Consider the following 18,742-nt stretch of genomic DNA (forward strand, 5'->3'; position numbering starts at 1 on the left):
TTTTTTGAGACGGGGTCTCGTTATGTAATTGAGATTGACCTGGAACTCACTATGTAGCCCAGGCTGGTCTTGAACTCACAGCGATCCTCCTGCCTCAGCCTCCCAAGTGCTGGGATTACAGGCGTATGCTGCTTTTTCTTTCTTTTTTTTTTTTTTAAGCAGTGGCAAAGTTTATTTGAAAAAGTGAAAGTGAAGACTGACAGGGAAACTAAAGAGGAAAAGCAAGATGAAAGTACAGGGCAGGCTATCATGAGGAAAGCCACAACAGCCTAGCACCTAGATTCTTTAGACTTCCTTAGTCTCAAAGTTTAGATGATATGGTTCCAAGCTAGATTTAATATCAAACGTGCAATTATCTAGGTTGTATTGGCTGTTTGAGAAAATATCATAGCAAGCATGTCTCATAAACAACGGAAATTTACTTCTGTGAATTCTGGAGGTTTCAGCGTAGCAGGTTGGGGGAGAGTACACCAGTATTGAGTCTGTGGTAATAATGCTCTTCTTTCTGCTCTTAATTACATTTGGAGAGGTGTCTTGTTCAAAACTGCATAGTAATATTTCTGTTGGTACCATTTTGTTTCATTGCTTTATTTCCTTTTTAATTTCAATTTTATAATTCTGAGACTGGTAATGATGCCAAGTTCAATTGTATACAAGGTTGACTGTAGGTGACTGTGTGGTCACCCCGTGGATGCACCTGTCGAATCCAAGGCCTAGAATTGTCACCTAAGGTGCAGAACACACATCTGGCTTACCTCACTAGGGAGTGAAGCCCACCAGATAAAGTGAGAGGCCAGTGCAGAAGGAAGCTTTCTGTGTGCTTCTTGGTATAATAATTCTAAACTTCTGCATACTCTCAGGAGGGTAAAAATCAGGGTAATTTGGAATCTGAATAACAGTGTTGACATAGGCATTTTACTGTTCATGCAAGAAATATGCATCAGTGTGGTATTAAAGTATGACTTACTTAAAATGCTCCTGGCTCTTGACTGACTTTGGCTATTACTGTGTCCTCATGGGGGTAACTTCTCTAGAAAATAGAAATGTGCTCTAATAAGAAAAACCAAATGCTATTTAACTTATAATTGTGTGTGTGTTGTTTTGTTTTGTTGCCGTGATTAATTTGATGGATCTGAAGAACTTCTGCTGAAGTGGGCTCTGGGTTCTTGGATCATCACTGCCAGATACAACCTCTTTTCACCTCCTTCTCCTTGCATGCGAGGCTTCATGCCTGTCTGCCCAGCTCCTGGAGCTGCGATTAGCATCAGATTGTGGGGAACAGTGGGGTTACAAGTGGAAGGTTAGCAGCAAGGATGAGAGTGATCACAGTCGGTTCAGAAAACACAAGACCCTAGGGCGGTGGGGTGGGTTGGCACGCATGTTACTGTGTTTGTCCTTTAAGACAAGAGATGTTAAGGGAGAGTTGTTTTTGCTAAACTAAAACCTTGGTTTTCAGATCTGATTGCTGTGTTGGCACTTTTCTATAACCTAAGTGGGTTTGGGGTTACAGAGTAGCATTCTGTCTCCAAATGGTCGGCCATCACTGCCCTGCTTAAATCAATAATGTAAGATGGCAGTTATATTTTTATTTAAAGTCAAATGTATTTCCCATATTTCTTAGGTTTTTTTCTTTCTACAGAAGTCATATGCTGTATTATATCCCAGCTAAACCATTTCCTAGCCAGCTTTGCACCTCTGTGGCTTGTGACCTTGGCTATCATTTTGGGAGGCCCCACGTGGACGCGCGTCACCATGCGAGGATCCAGTTTAGAGCAGAGCGAGTCCTTGTGAAGTGGACATCAGCACAGGCTGAGCTAAGTGAGGGCTCCTGTGACCCCGGCCCTGGTTTCAATCCCACGTGAAACCGCTGATGGTGCCAGCATCCAGTCAGCTCAGTGACTAAAGTGCAACTGAGTACACAAATCCCCAAACCCTGTGTAGAGCTACACTTTGCAAACTGTGTTTATTGTCTCTTTGACTACATTGGTTGCTTTTCTAGCGCCTGTATTTAATTATTTTGAAATAAGAAATGCCATTTGGTGGTAGTGACCTAGTTTATACTTAAAGTTCTACAGGAACCCAGATCGAGATGGAATTAGGCCATGAATGTGTGGATAGCAGTTGCTTTTAAGGATCTCTTGCCTTTTTTTTCAGAAGGGTGAAAAGATGTCAGATCAAAAAACAAGCCCCCCCAAATTCACAAAGAAAGCAAATGGCAAATAGAAAGTGTCTTTTTGGGCCTGAATACCCTGCTCAATGAGAGAATAAAGATTTCAGCTTTGTGGATGTATTTCGGAGAAAAATGCCAAACTCCTAGAATGTGGAAGGGACTGCTCAACTATAGAAAGGCTTTGGCCTTGTCTTCGAGACTTGCATCGAATTTAAAAATATATACACATTTTGTTCTGAAGGCTCACCCTTCTGCCCCACCTGAAATGTGTCAATTTGGATAAATCCATTCTGTTTCCCACATAGAGGTACTGGTAAATGAAGATCTGTTGTTCTGTCCTGTGTAGCATAGTTACAAGCACTTTTTGTTTTATTTTGTTTACATGGCTTCTTGATATGTTTTCCTGGTTTGGCACAATATTAACTGGAAACAACTTTTTTAACCTAGATTTGTCAGACCTGAGGTTGGTATTTCTTCACAAACACTGATGGCTTTTTCTTTTCTTAAAATAATAGAAGTTAAACAAAATGAAAGAAGGAATTATGTAAAGAGAGGAGTGTGTTTTGTTTGGCCTCACTGAGTCCGCTCGGCACCTCTGGCACAGATTCCACACTGCAGCTCTGCCGCAGCTGCGGGAGCTCGAAGTTCTCAGCGTAAGTTGTGCATTTGCGTCACTGTCCATTTGCGAGTTGTCGGCCAGAGCTGCACTGGACAGCCGGAGTGAGTTTTCCTAGTGAAACTCAGCAGCAGGACGTCAGTGTTCAGGATACACTTTGCAGTGGTATTTAGGAAAGGATTTCTTTTTTCAGATAATTGCTTTCGTGTCATCTACATTCACGGTGTCATCTGTATGAACAGTGACTACATGTTAGTTTCATAACTAATTGCAGGTTATTTGAAAATTGTGACATCGAAGTGACCCAAATTAAAACAAAAGGCACCAGGTCCTCCTTGCACCAGTTATCCCTTCCTGTGGGAAAGTGACCCACTTTCCTGACACATTTGATATGCCTGGCATAGGTAAAGACCACAGCCTAGAATCACACAATGATTTTTCCATTCTTTCTTGCTCTTTTTGGGGTAGAACATATTTTTCACATCCCAGCAGTAACCTCAGTTATCACTTCGACATAGGTGAAGCAAAGCACTAAGGAAACCTGTCCAAGGTCACCCAGTGGCCCAAGGTCACCCCATGGCCCAGAGCAGAGCCAAAAACGTGCCCAACAGCTATTTCCTGGAGCTGGTTCCTACGCGTGCCCTGACTCTGGCATCAGTGGAGGTCTTATCCAGGACCTTTTCCAAACAGTTTTGGACTTCAGAAGCTGTTTGTATAAACAGTACATGCATCCCATAGAGACAGTGGGTCCCAGCAGCCGTCTCAGTGCCGAAGCAGAGGTGGCGGGTGTGGCTGCTGTCTTCCACCAGCTCCGGGAAGAGTGTAACAGAAAGGAAAAGGTGGCAGCAGAAAGCAGAATGGAAGAAAAAGATAAGGAAAGAAGAGGGGGAAGGAGGTGTTGCATCCCGGGCTTTGGAGTTAGAAAGCTGGATTCAAATCTGAACTCTGTGAGTTTCCAACCATCTTTCCCTTAAACTGGGAACTCTTACCACGCGTGTTAGCGGTGATGACCACCAGCTGTCCTCACTTGTCCCATGGTGCTGCCAGCTCCTAGCGCTAATGTTAGAGACCGTGCTGCTTCTGCAGGGGGAGGGTTGGGCTCGGCTGTGTTGTGATGAGGAATCTACACAGAGCTTCAGCTAGAAGATTATACTTGGTCACATGAAGAAGTTCAGAGATGGGGGTCTGGGCTAGCCTGGGGTGCACTGAGTGGGAAGAACTTCTGGCTCCCTCCAACTGCTGCTCTAGGCTACCCCCATGATTGCAGGGAGGCTGCTGGAGCTCCAGCTACCACACCCTTGTTTCCGGGAGTAGGATGGACGAGGGACAGAAGGAAAGCGCCATGTGCTCTTTGCAAGGAGTCTTTATAGAAATGCCATTTAAAACATCTGCTTGTTCAGAATTCCGCGTTTTGTTTGAGGCCTTTCTGTGGATGATAGCAAGAAACATTGTGATCCTCAGGGAAATGTCTTAGAAATGAAAATTCATAATAATAGTGGTAACTCATATGTGAGGTACCACGGGCACTGTGCTTCCAGTTTTATAGGAACTATTTCACTTAGTACAGACGTGATTATTCCTGTTTAACAAAAGAGAAACTGGGGCTTAAAAACGTAAGTAGTTTGCCCAGGGTTATTTCACTACCAAATAGCAGAGCTAAAGCTCACAACTCGGCTTTTCTTGGTGGCTTACTTATATCTACTGTGGCATTTTTAAAACCTTGTCTTCTTTTTTACTGTGATCTTTTCTTCCTGCCTCCCCCACCCTCTGTCTATCACACACACCCCTTATCTGATTTTTTTCCAAACCTTGACTGCTTTATGCTTGTGTAAAAGAAGGCGCCTTTTACCGTTTCGTGAATCGATGGTGAGTTGTTCCCCTGTATTGGTCCGGAAGCTGTTCGTGGGAGGTTTGAGCAGTTTGCCCCCTTGTTGCCAAGCACTGCTTTTGCAGGTACTGCCCTGAAAGCTATTGGGGTTCACACAGTGGTAAGAAAGGTCCCTTCCCCAAAGAGTCATGCCGCAGTTCTTCAGAGAGAGGATTTCAGGCATGCATGTTAGCGTCCCACAAGGCTGTGACACTGCATGTGAATCCCAGGTGACCTAGATACAGACACCCATTCAGTCCTTATAATTACAGACGTGTCATTGTCCCTCTGCCACCCCTCCCTGTAAAACATTCCTAAGAAATTACACAGAGTAAATCAGCCGTGTATTTCAGTGCTCTTTGTGTTTTCACCTTAAATAACACGGTTTATGTCGTGTCTGTAGTCAAAAGCTTGTTAATGTTAGTTTACGTAAAGAAGATCATTAATTATGATGCCTCTTATGTAAAAGTAGGTGTTAACCAGGTCTGTTTGTACAAATAACTCCTATTTTACGATATTTTGTGTAGTGTCAGAAAGAAAGATCAAGGGTATTAGAAGCCAGAATCAAGGCTGGGCGAACTTTGTGGGTAAGGCCTGTTTGTATCTGGTCGTCACGGTGCACATGTTACAAGACTTGAGCAAAACAGCATTTCACCTGATAGGTTAGAGAGGGGAGACCCTCACCCAGGATATGAAGATGACAAAATTTCCAGGTATTAAGAGAAGGGATTGCAAAAACTCACCGTGATCATTTTTCCTTTGCTTGGTTTTTCAGCGAGTTGAGCTTTATATCATTTCTTCATAAATTTCTTTATAAAGGACACCTTTTTTGTCTCACAGCTACCTACAAATTATTTTGCTCCATTTCCTGGTTATGTGCATGTAGAAATGTTTTGTTCGCAGCGGGAAGGTGATTTCTTCCTGTCGGTGTGGATACATACTCTGTCTCTGTATTCATTCTTGACACTTCAGGTCCTCACCTGTTTGAGAGTCGGTTCTTTTCTGTTCTCAGGAACTTGTCCTGCGTCACGTGCCCAGACACTTACAGCACCGGGCCTCCCTTTCATCTTTATTTGTATTTCTTTTAATTCTTTTATTGGTACATTTTAGGTGTACAATACATTTACATTCTCCTTTCATCTTTAATGCCTCAGTGGACTTTACTCCATCGTGGGAAACTTACAGTTTCTAGTTGCACTTGAAATAATGGGCTTTATCATTGCCTTGACTGAATTTTACTTGGAAAGCTTACAACTTTGGGCCCAGCAATAATGATGAATAGTATTTGTGTAGAGTTTTATAATTAAACAAGTAAAAGCACCGCTCTCTGAGGTATTCAGCCCTCCCTGGACCACAGAGTTTAGTAAATGGCTTGTGCTCATCCACCCGTTCATGCTGTCCCGTGAAGTTAACAGGACACACATGGTTCCCGCCGTCCAGACCTGGGGGTGGAGAGGGGCGTATGAGTGGTTTTATGTCAGGGTCGCACGTGGGATCTGCCTCGGCCCCTGCTGGTCGTGCGAGAGCCTGTGTGTGTCCTGGGTGCCTGACCGCAGGGGCGGGGGGAGGAGACGGAGAGTCTGGCAGAGCTGCCCCAGCATAGGGTGGCTTTTCCACGGACCGAGCGTGGCTGTTAGCCCATGCACTTGGTGCTGATGAAATCAAAGCATAGTGAAGGAACACTCTCGCGGCAAGGCGTGCAGAGGTGCCAGAGATGTGGGAATGCTGCTGGTGCGAAGTTTTAGGTGTGGAGGGGACACACAGAGGGATTGGTGGCTGGCTGCATAGGGGAGGAAAAAAAGGGGCGATGTTGATTGCCAAGCGCTCTGATGTCATTTAAGGTCCCCGAGAGCAGCCCAGGCGGCCCTTGGACCTTCTAGGAGCCAGGCTCCCAACGTCTCCTCCAGGCAGGGTCCCCCCTTTCCTGATCTTTTCTGCCCTGCCCTGTGGGTTGGGGGCAGAGAAACGCCCTACCTGGAGAGGTGAGGCCAGGCCAGGCCCTGACTGTCCCAGCTCGCCACCCATGTGTGGCCCACTCGCGCTGACTGCTGACTCTTGTGTCCTAGGCGTTTTTTGTGGACCACAACTCCCGAACCACCACGTTCATCGACCCACGGCTCCCGCTGCAGAGCAGCAGGCCCACGAGTGCGCTGGCCCACCGGCAGCACCTGACCAGGCAGCGCAGCCACAGCGCAGGGGAGGTGAGCGGAGACCTGCAAGGAGGACTGGCGGCTTCTCCTCAGCCCGGCTTGGCTTGGGTTTCTAGTTTGATTTAAAGAATATCATCCTGGATCTGAAAAGCTTTGGAGTGTTGACAGTGTTTCTCTGGAAAGGCACACAGCCTTAGTTAAAAATTTAAAAGGCAGGACACACAAGGAAATAGTAAAAAATAGTTACTTTTTCTAAATTGAGAGGAAGGTAAGAGGGAGTTGATGATGTGTTCAGAGACAAATGAGTTATTCACAGGAGGATGGCTGCACCTCGAGATCGTGATGTTCAGTGACGTAGATCACTGAATAGCTTCTCTCGTATGACAAATTAAACTATAAGTAATTTTAAAAATCAAAATGAGGGATAGATCGTAGGACACAGGGAGGTAGATCTGCACACGGACAGGGAGCCAAGGGAGGGAGGACAGGGAAGAGTTCGTAAGAAGAATGAGGGTGTGCCACATTCGTGTGCCGACTTCCTACAAAGACTGTAATCATGAGTGGCAAACATGCACTAGTAAAAGTAGAGAAAGAAGAAATGCTGCAGGTTTTCATGGGCTTTGATCAGTGCAGGGAGGAATTTCTCGAGCTTTGCCGGCTTATTCTAAAGTGTTCATTCACAGTGCTGGCTGTGCAACCCTCCACCGTGTCCCTGAAGGCTGGACCCGCACGGCCAGCCCGCAGTGGCCCTTGGCAGCCACATGGGGGCCCTCCAGTGTCCTGACCGGAGCTCCAGATCCTTCTTTCACTTTCTCCCTCCTCCAGCCTCCTTGAATCAGACTTGTGTTTTAGTTGAGTTTTCTTCTCCTTAGTGTGGGCTTATGCGTCTGTGTAACCACTGCTTGGTGTGCATTGTTTCTGAAATTCCCTTAGACAAACAGAATTGAGATTCTTTTCCTGCATACCTTTTCTGTCTCAGTGTCTGTCATATTTTCAGTCTTATACTTTAGGTCAAATATTTTTGTAGCCTTTCTTACAAGAAAAAAATTATGAATGCAATAAATAATTGGATTCAATTCATCAAAATTCTAGTCTTGGAATTTCCCCTCATGATTTACGTACTTGCCCTAGTGTATCATGTGCTTGCTGATTGATGCAGACCTAGAAGAATACACTCAAGGAGCTCATATAAAAATGATACATAATCTATTGCACCTAAATATTTATGTTTTATGAGTAGCTAATAAATCTTTACCTTGCTGTCTTGTAAACCATCAGTGGTGAGCTGGAGGACACAGGAGCATTTATCTAAAAACAGAACAGCAGTCTTACCTTTGGACCTGGGCTTGTCTGTTGTGTACTCGGGACTCGGTGTGACCTCATCACATGGCCGGTGCCCTTTAGCCGCGTCCCCTGTCCCGACTGCTTTCCTGAGAAAACGTGCACAGGAGTAGTAGCTGTGCTGCATTTCCTTTCCACCCTTCTCTCTCCGGACTGAGTTATTTTCATGGCCCAGTAGTAGCCTTGTGGCAGAGTGGTCTTAAGTGCTGTATTAGCACTGGCGTAAAGATTTACCTCCTGTTGCTAGAAGCGGAGCTGTGGAACCGCGGTGTCCTGGTGGATGCAGCCCTCAGCCGCAGCAGGGCTAGGCCTTGTGGGATGCCCGCACGCTGCAGCTGTCAGCTGTTGGAAGCCCGCCTATCTTGAGGCACCACCCACACCTGCAGAGGTTTCAGAAAATGAGATGTCAAAGGCCTTGGGCTGTTCAGGGAAGATGACACACGGCAACACACCAAGAGGAGGGATTAATCACACCATATTGGTGTATCGAGACGCTGGAGTCTCTGACGGACAGCCCGCCTGTAGTGAGTGGCCGAATCTCCACAGCGGTTGAGTCCCCTCCTCAAAGCCACTAACTCGAGACAAGAAGGTAGAGAATGTCCAGTTACGAGTCTTTCCAGCCACCTTCCTGCATCCCAGTATTAAAATGTTCCCATCAGGAGAAGTATTCGTATCTCTTCTGTCCAACTGAACGATACCAAATACCTATTACAGTGGAAACATGGTAGTTGACAACCTGAGGAATAAAAAGAATTATCTTGTTTCCCTTAATAAGGAAAGAGTATAAAATCACAGTTTAGATGAATAAAATATGAGTGAAAAATCCTAAGCTGTTTTTTAGTGGTTGAGAAGGAAAACTACTTCAATAGTCTTTTCAGATAATGTGGATTTTTTTCCTGCTTATCTCTTTCCAGATTTATTAAGGTATAACTAACTAATCTAAACTGTTCGTAAAGACAGCTGCTTTAGAAATGTATGTCAGGTGTTACAGGAACAGAGTAAAGGCTGCCTTTAACTTCCACTTAAAGGACATTTTGAAAAATGAGTGAGAACATTCTGGAAGGTGAAGAGGCTGTTTGCAGTGTGAGGGCCTTTAGAACGTCCTCAGCAAACCTCTGACATAATGTGAGAAAACAATTGTGAAGGCTTTCTGTGGGTAGAAAGAGAAGTTTTATATGGAAAGTACCGATTTAGAAATCCAGTATGTTATTTTGCCTCTTGTTTTCTTACTCTTTCACACGGTTTTACTCCTAGAGCATGGAAGGGAAGGCTAGGAGGGAACCAACAGCAACAGCAGAGCCTCCTGAACCCACGTGAAAGGGTGTTCTCAGTTGTCTACTTGTGCGTATGAGTTTGAGCCTGCAGCAGACACAGTAAATAACTCATGTTAGAGCAGCCCTGTTTAGCTGCTCCACACCTGCTACTGTTATGGGAGGCTCAAACCAGAAAGAGCTGTTGTGCCGGTGCTATAATAGGCCTGCAGCATTGCTCTGAGGAGACAGTGAGAGCCCCCCTCTGCTGAGACAGGGAATTCCCTGCCAGCCTCGGTCGGAAGAGGGAATCTCCTGGCGCTGGCCCAGTGCATGGAACCACCCATTCCTCCTGTGACTGTCAGGTTGCAGGTTTGGATTTTGTCCACACAGAAGTTATTCCTGATCAACAAATCTGCTCTTTGGCTGCCATAGCCTCAGCGATTATACGCATGTCCAGCCATTCGATGTCACCTGTAGTCCTGCCCCTGACACTCAGGGAAAGGGTGCCCCGACCCTCCTCCCCACTCAGCCACTGGAGCAGGGAATTGGGGGAAATTGGGGGTCTGCCTGTTCTGATGGGTTGGGTCTGCCGTGCCGGTTGCTGAGCATTTTGAGCAGCTGGGTTTGGGGTGCTGATGGGCAGCTCTGTGGGTCTGGATGTGGAGTAAATGATGTTTGCCTTGGCAGGTGGGAGAGGACTCCCGGCATGCAGGGCCACCCGTCCTTCCCAGGCCATCCAGCACGTTCAACACTGTCAGCAGGCCGCAGTACCAGGACATGGTGCCAGTGGGTATGTCACCCTCCCCTGCCCCAGCTGGGCCTGCATGACATCATACCCTGAGCAGAGGATCCAGATGGGTTTTCTTTGCCCTATGTTGAGAAACTCTTCCGTTATCCTTAAATTTATAACAGAGTCCTAGAGACTTGTGCCTCAGTGGGCTTCTGTCTCGTAAAATCCTACACCACTCTACCTCTCTGTGTAGAAGTATCAGATGGTCTAAGTCAAGGAAATACAATTTTACTAAAGCATTGTATTGCTCAATCATACATAAGCATTTGAACATGCATAGACTTAGGATATATTTAACGTGTGAGACCTGATTTAAATGCTGTTTGAAAATGTGGTTGCTTCATGAGGTAGCCAAGCAAAAATAGCACATTCTGAAGCATTTTTGTAGCAAATAGAAGACAGCAAGAGCCTGCTGGATGATAGACTAAAAATAAATGAAGACAGGCACAAAGGCCTGAAAACAGCTAGCTAACAGGTGTTGTTAAAATGGTGAAGTTGAAGTAGCTTCATGGTTTTCAGACCTGTGGTCCCTCAGGAAATGGAGTGGAAAGACAGGGGGAAGACCATAGAGACCCTTCCCCGCCTTAGACTAGAGCAGATTTATATATTGTCTGTGTACATTGCCTGTTTAAAATTTTTACTGTAAAGTAAACTTTGTCATGAAATACAATATAATGCCCATGACTTAAAGAAGTTTGACAACCACTGGATAAGAACAAATCTAGGGTCAAAGGCTGACTGTGTACATTTTATTGTCATTACTAATATGATACTGAACATTGCACATACAATTTTAAAGTATTATAAAATTATTGCTTAAAAAGTTGTCTAGTTTCTGATCATGGATGTGAAGACTGATTCAATTTTATAGGTGTTTTCGGCTCGTAATGAAATGCACATTTCGGCACACTTTGAGTTACACTGGAATGCCATTTTAGCAGGCTTGTTTTAAAAATGTTTTATCCACATTTAACTAAAATATGTATGTACAGGCAGCATAAGGTGACACAAAGTGTCAGATGTCTGCCAAATTATACTTCTTTTATTTAATCATTTGTCAGTTTAAGAAAGGCTTGTATCTTGATCACATTTACAAAAACCAAAGCATTGACTGGCTTCGGACCCCTGATCTATGAGTTCACACACTCGGTCTGAGTTTTGTGAATTGAAATATATTCATGCCTACTTCTGATTACTAATATAGTTAACCTGAATCATTGTACTTAACACGTTCATTTTCTTCACAAAAAGACATTAACAGAGCCTTAGGCAATTCTAATTAACCGTTTTAAAATTTCTTTAGCCATCCTTGAGTAGCAGGCAGCCTTGTAGAACGTGTGTTCTGTGTGTATTGATGATGGCTGTGTTAGAGCTGTTGCTGTAGCTGTTTTGGTAACACGCTGTTTGTGGCCTAATGGCAGGGAGTTTGGGGGGTAGTCTGTCCTCTGCGCCTGGATTGTAGCTGTGTCTGTATTTGGGGGACACTGGTTCTGCCTCATTGCCTGTCTGGCTATCTTAAAATTTATCTAGAAAGTTGTTTTGTATTTCTAACTGTTGTCATTTTTGTGAGGTTTATTTCAGTAAACTTAAAATGACCGATATGTATTGTCTTGTTGATGAACTTTTCATTTGATAATAAACATGGTTCATTATATGAGTTTACTAAGAATACTTAAGTAAATCACATCTATGAGGTAGAAGACAGTGCTTGTGTAGCGGGTCAGACACGAATCAGAACTTAAACAACTGCGATAGTAGTAGCAGGGTAGTTTCAAAGTATTAATGTCAGTGCAAAGAATATTAATTAGGAAAAGAGATTTTTAAAGTTTGGTTTTATGTGGGCAAGATGAATAACAGATTATTTTTAAAGTTATCATCTTTTCTGATTTTTTCAGCTTACAATGACAAGATTGTTGCATTTCTGCGCCAACCCAACATCTTTGAAATTCTTCAGGAGCGGCAACCTGATCTCACCAGGAATCACTCACTCAGGTAAATGCCTTACTGGATTTGGCTGATGTTGACTAAGCTCCAACATTAAATCTTGGCAACGCTGATCATCATCTTGTAAATTCCCTCCTTCTGACATTCTTTTCCAAAGGCATTTTACTACAGATATTTCATGTGGTTAACACCAAGTCATTGTAGCCCTGGCTTCTCTTGGTTAAATTTAAGAGTTCAGTAAGATTAGCTAAACAACCTAGAAGCCCCCTTGAAGACATGAAAAAGCAAAAATTTACAGTTAAGAAGTCACTCTGGATGTGCAGATTATGATGAAAATAGTAAGACCACAGCCTTTGGAGTGTGGCTTCAGTAAACAAGGACTGGAGGCCTGCAGGCCTGGACTCAGAACTCACACTTTCCCATTATAAGAGCACAGTGGGTCCCAAACAAGGTACTCATTCTCTCTGCAGCCCAGCCTTGTGCGGCCAGAACCCTTCTTATAAACAGCTCCCTGGTACTCCTGTCAATACCTACTGCTCCTCTGTCTTGGCAAGCTTTTCTGTTCTCAGTGTGGCAAGAAGGACCTTTCTTTTAACACTCAGGACAAGTCCTCCTTCCTCAGAATCTTCCAACTCCACTGTGGATTCTTACTGTCATGACCTGGGCTAGGACAGCAGTACCTCGGTTCATGAACTTAATTCTTTCCACGAACTTGGTCGAGAACCAAATCAAATTTTCCCATAAAGTTAAGATGAAGAGCTCATGAATAGAAGCAAAATTTTGATGAATGTTTCTTTTTGTGAACAGAATTGCTCTCAAACAGAAGTGTTCGTGAACTGAGCTACCACTGTATTGGTCGATCTCAGGAGATTGGGCATCAGCAGGGATGGAAAACGGGAGTTTCTGTTGAAATCCTGACATAACCCAAAGCCTGTTTGGTCTGCATGCCCCCTTTACTAGTAGAAATACGCTAGCCTGTACAGCATAAAATGCCAGCTGGATGTGGCAGCCTATATCTGCAATCCCAGCTCTCTGGGAAGCTGAGGCACGGAGGGTTGAAAATTCTAGCCCAGCATTAATGATTCAGCAAGGACCTTATTTCAAAATAAAAAACAAAAAATGGCTGGGGTTGTAGCTTGGTGGGAAGGCCCTGGTTTTGATCACCATTATAAGAGGGGAGAGTCTCACCCAGCTGCTTTCTCTTCTGTGAACCTATTCTCCTACACTATCCAGAAATCAAAAGGTCAGGAGTGAATCCCAAGCTTTGTTTTCTTTAAATCTCTCTGTATCATTTTTGTGGCACTCCCAGGTATGATAGCTTCTGTTCTAGACACTAAGTTTTAATCATATACGGTGCCAAATTGTTTTTTGTACTCTTTTGACTATTTGGCTTTCATGCTTTAATTTGATTTTTCAAATTTTTATGCTTTATTTTCCAATTAGATTATAAGATGCTTACAAATATGAATCTTATCCAACTCATTATTCCTTCTTCTTACTAATCCACTATCTACAATAGCACTTTGCATGCAGTGAGTATGTAATTTGTTAAGTTGAAAATAAGTTACCAGATATTAACATGATTTTCTCAGTTTCTCATGACTTATAGTTGTTATCACTTTTAGAGTTTCTAAAGGTTAAAATTACACAAAATTTCAAGTACATTTCAGATGTTGCTAATATAGAAATGCTGTTTACACACAGTTGTCAAACTTAAATGAAAGTGCTTTCCCCCATACAACTTGATATTTTAGATTACACAGAAAAAGTAAAAATAAAAAGTACCCAAATGTGGATTCTGTAGGTGTTTTTTTTTATCCTGGTGCCCACTCAGCATCCCATGGTCCCCTAGGGAATCTTACGTAAGACATTTTAGTTAAATGAAGTTGCAGAAATAAGTTTCTCCGTGGTCTAATTAATAGAGTCTGAACCTCAGAGCTGAACAAATGAAATTCTTCCTTTTTTGCTAATCACAGGATAAAGAAAACTATTTTCTCTCTGTTCTAACTCACCGAGTCGCAACATCCCACACACCCTCACGTGGGCACACACGCCTGCCCCTCTAGTTAACATCTCGTTCTCTGAAAGTGCCCCAGCCTCCACAAAGAGTAAGAAACAAGAAACTCAAGAAGTTTTCCAGCTTTGCGCTGTACTGTGCATTATAATTTAAAACGAATAGAGCATCCTTAAGTCACTACCTTTGGACCATTTAATTTACCGAAACTTTGTTGTTCTTCTCTAAGGTCTTGACAGAATCCTAACAGAGTCCAACTGGGAAAAGCTGCAGGCTGCATTTGGGAGCTTCCACTTTTATTTTTGTTTTCTTTCTGCTTTTTAGAGCCTTACACGTTTCTGATCTTCTGAAGATTGCTAAAGATTTTTATTTTTTAATGGAGTCCTCCGTTAAACACAAGTCTTTCTTCTGCATCTCACATGGTGATCTCTTACTAAGAACTCACTTGGTAGGCTTTGAATATGTATGCATCTGTTTATCCTTTTCAAAGCTCTTCACAGAACTTGGCCATGGAAAGCAAATGCAGCTGTGACAAGTACGAGGAAGTAGAGATTTAAACTAGTGAAATAATTCCTGCCCTTTTACCCAGAGTATCGGTCACACTGCACTTCCATTTTCTGAAAAGTGTTTTAGTAGTTAAGCACTTTGCTTATCATGGAAACCTAGAGGAGAAGTTTGTGAAACCAGGGGCACATTCTGTTTCAGAATGAGCATTCCCACAAATGTGAGGGCGGAGCACCAGCTGGGCTGTTAATCTCATGCTGTAGTGACATTTGTGATAGCACAGTGTGTTAGTCACCTTTCCTCACTATCACAAAACATCTGAGATGATTAGCTGATGAAGAGAAAATTTTAATTTTAGCTCAGAATCTGGGAAATTGTTTTCGTACCTCTTCACAGTTTCAGTGGGGTTAGTTTGTGGTCTGCTGGCTCCAAGGCGGAAACGGCACAGCAGAAGAGCATGGCAGACAAGAGCTACTCATGCAGTGGCAGCCAGGAAGCAAGGAGAGAGGGGTAGAGCTGGGGATAGGAAGGGACTCTTCTCGGCCACATTCCAGGGACCTCCTCCAGCCAGGCGCCACCTCCTAAGAGCACATTCAGCCATAAACTCATCCGTCGGCAAACGTTCTGATGAGTAGAGCACCCCCATGGTTCAGTCCCTCCAAACACAGAGACTTTGAGGGGACTTTCTAGATCTGCACCATAACACCGAGGTAGCATTTGATGCAGTCATCCTTACCTGTGTCCCAGGCACTTAAACAATCATTGTGTTTCTCCTTAATATAATGAGGAAATAAAGAATAGCCCTTGGCAGGTTGAAGTAGGCCTACCTCTTTATTTTGTGTTTTTCCTTTTCGTGGTTTCTGCTAAACCAGGAGGTAGTAAGCTGTAAGTTTACATTGTATTTGTATGTAGCTCCTTCTCCCGGCAGACTCCACTGTATGCATTTTCTCTAACATGGCTGTGGGTTTCCATGCAGCAGAACCCGGCCTTCACCTTCAACTGCTGCACTGAATTGCTTCCCCTAACTTCTTGTGTCATGCAAGTGTGAATGCTGCCAAGTTGTTGTCCCCCTTCTCTGATTTGTTCTCTCTTAATCTTGAAAGAGATTTATTGCTGCAGTTGGGAAAACAGCATCCAGATCCCCACAGCCCCGCCCCCGGCAGTGCGCGTCTCCACTGGGCACCGCACCTGTCCGCTGGCTCTCCCCAGAAGGCAGTAATCTGTGTAGATGCGCATGTGCTGTGATGTGAAGGCAGGAGCTGCAGTAACGTGGTCTAATTGGATGCCTAATTGTTATCGGCCAGGAGCCGCTTGCAGAACAAGGTTCAGGAGCTCAGGCTGGGAGGGTAAGGTGTGGAATCACCAAGCAGTCTCCGGGAGGTTTCTGGAACGCTCCCACTTTATTTAGGAAATGTGTAGGCGTGTGTAGCTTGCATGTGGACAGCTGTGGGGAAGGAGCATTTAATTAGAGTTTATGCAGTAGTGGAGAACATTGGGGACATCTTATTGGACATACGGTGGGGTGATTGTTCTTGGGAGAGGTGGAGGAGTCACGGACTAGGGGCGGAGGTACGGCCCGTTAGACCCAGCCCCTACGCACTTAGGCGAGTTTGCTCAGAAGACAGGAGGTGCGGTGCACCTGGCCCAGCCAGACTTGAACTTCTCCCACACCTAATTGCAAGTGTCGTTTGCAGTGACTTTTAATAATACTGTAGAGGTGAGTATAATGCGTACAAATTCAATAAAACTAGGTTTTGCTGTATGTGCACTGTTCTGTTATGACAAAGAACCTGAATCTGATAACCTGAACTGAGTTGAGAATTTCCTCTCTTCTGTGATTATTAGGTCCAGCCAGCAGATCTACTGCAGGCCAGTCCTAATCTCCCCAGACATCAGTGATAATTACTCTGGGCACGAGAATGATTCTTATTTGACTGACATGGAAATTCCCTTACCACAAGAATGTGATCTGTGATACTTTTTGATGCCTTGTCTCAAGAATGTGACCTGTGCTACATTCTACTGCATAAATCAAGCCATTCCATATTTTATGTTATTAGTAAATCAGTAACTTGGAGGCCTAAGAAATTCTGAGCCACAAAAGGCAAATAATATATGTTTCTAGATTCACCAGACTAGAAGTAAATGCGCTCAGACCTTCCACATCTTTCCGTAATCCAACCTTGAGAGCTTTGAAGTTTTGTTATAGTTTAATTTTATTCTTAATTTAAAAAATAACATTTGCCCATTTTAAAGTGATCAGACAATGCAGAAATTTGCAGAACTTCTAAAAGCTAGCTGATATTAAACTTCATTGTTCAAAATTTCTAACCTATTTCTTGTCCAACTCTAGCATATTAATTTTTCTAAATTTAATATTGGACTGGAAATTAATCTGTGTTAAGCATTTGAACTCCTGGTCTGAATAGCATGTATTTGCTGTGCTCGTCCTGGTGCATACCCTGTTGTTGTTAAACCCGGTCCAGCCCTGCTTCTGAGTCTCCTCTCATTTGCTTACTGGTCATTCAAGTGTCTAGGCCAACGTGGCAGTCATCGGATCTTTCTTGTATGAACTTCAGAAAGTATAAAATCATATTGGGATTGCCGTTTTCCTGTGGACCATCAGCACAGGCATAATTACCAAATTTAGAAACATGAGGTGACAGTGACTTATAGACCCCATATGTATAGTTACAGGAAGGTGCTGCTAGAAGCCTGTCTCTTCTGAGATCCGCCGTTGTGACCCTTGGAGATCAGGACAGTATTTACTGTGAGAGTTCCGACTTAGGGTCAGGCAGACCTGGGTCTGGATTCTGCCTCTGTACTTTACTCACCGCTGAGTGAGGCATTTAACAGCCCTCCATGGCGTTCACCTAAAAGCAACAGGATTTCTAACTTTGCAGCAGTCTTGAAAGATTAAATGACATAATAAATGTAAAGCATTTGGTTCTTTGTAAGCATAGTAAGCATCCGATAAAATGAAATTGATACATTAGTAGTCACCTTTTGTTCTTATGTAACACAGGGACTTAGTTTAATTTGCCCCTGAAGTTCTTCTAACTTTTCAACTGTGTGCACGGAGCCTTGGCATCTGTGCGTGTCATTGAGGTGCACCTAGGATCTTCAGCTCCATGATTAGCTTCTGTGAAGAGGCTTTCTGGGGCTGTTTGCTCGGTTTCCCACACGAAGGGTTTCTCTGAACGCTTACACTCAGCCAGAGAGAGCAGCCATGCTGCTCCACGAGGTTCAGCAGAAGTTCAGCCACGGACCAGGGGAGACATCTTCACATGCAGTTCCTGTCCTACAGGACATTCCATCCCCTAAGAGAGCAAGAAACAGAGTTTTAGAACTCGTTTTAAGTGCTTCCTAGTGAGCATTTTCTGTGGGATGTTTTGGTATGTTTCTTTTTCAAGCAAATTTACAAGACAGCAGTATAATTTCAATCATTCAATGTATTTTAATTAAATGCTTATTATCAAATGTATAATAAAATATTATAATTCAGTTTAAAATGTACACCTTTAGTTACAGACTCCATATATCCTACATATTAATTCTTCACAAAAATGATGAGCTTAGGGTTGAAGCTGTTAAAATGTCTTAGGAAAAAATGTATTCTAAGTAGGTGCTTTTGTTCATGATAACTAAATTCCTTTTATAGAGTCCAGAATGGTTTTACTATAAGGTGGTTCCCCACCTGCAAGGGATCTGTTCCAAGATAGCCAGGGATTCCTGAGACCACCCAGAGTAACGACCACTGTATAGCTTGTGATTTTTTTCATGTCTATACACATGTAGGATAGAGTTTAGTTTATAAACTAGATATAATAAAAAATTAACAATAGCTAATAATAAATTAGAACAATCATAATGAAAGTTATGTAAAGTGTGTTAATTTTTAACTTCTGGAAATTTCCATTTCTGACTAAGGTTGACCACCAGTAACCAAAATGATAGAAGTGAGATCATGGGTCAGAGGAAACTATACAGAATTTTGCTTTATTGAGAATCATGCTTCCCACCTTCTGAATTATGAGAAATGTAAGCCAATTATTTTGATTTTACAAAGTGGCCAGTTTCTTAGTTACCACAT

At 43.3% G+C, this 18,742-nt stretch overlaps 1 protein-coding gene across 1 annotated transcript in view; it reads left to right on the forward strand.

Annotated features, from left to right (window-relative positions):
* The window catches only part of Hecw2 (HECT, C2 and WW domain containing E3 ubiquitin protein ligase 2), a 320,103-nt gene that overhangs the window by 250,923 nt on the left and 50,438 nt on the right, over window positions 1-18,742 (forward strand). The window contains exons 15-17 of the mRNA XM_010631993.1: window positions 6,720-6,854; window positions 10,085-10,187; window positions 12,083-12,179. Coding sequence (XP_010630295.1) covers window positions 6,720-6,854; window positions 10,085-10,187; window positions 12,083-12,179 — 335 coding nt within the window. The remainder of the gene's footprint in view (window positions 1-6,719; window positions 6,855-10,084; window positions 10,188-12,082; window positions 12,180-18,742) is intronic.

This window comes from Fukomys damarensis, unplaced genomic scaffold, assembly GCF_012274545.1.
Source record: "Fukomys damarensis isolate Sample0158 unplaced genomic scaffold, DMR_v1.0_HiC HiC_scaffold_26, whole genome shotgun sequence".
Classification (NCBI taxonomy): Eukaryota; Metazoa; Chordata; class Mammalia; order Rodentia; family Bathyergidae; genus Fukomys; species Fukomys damarensis.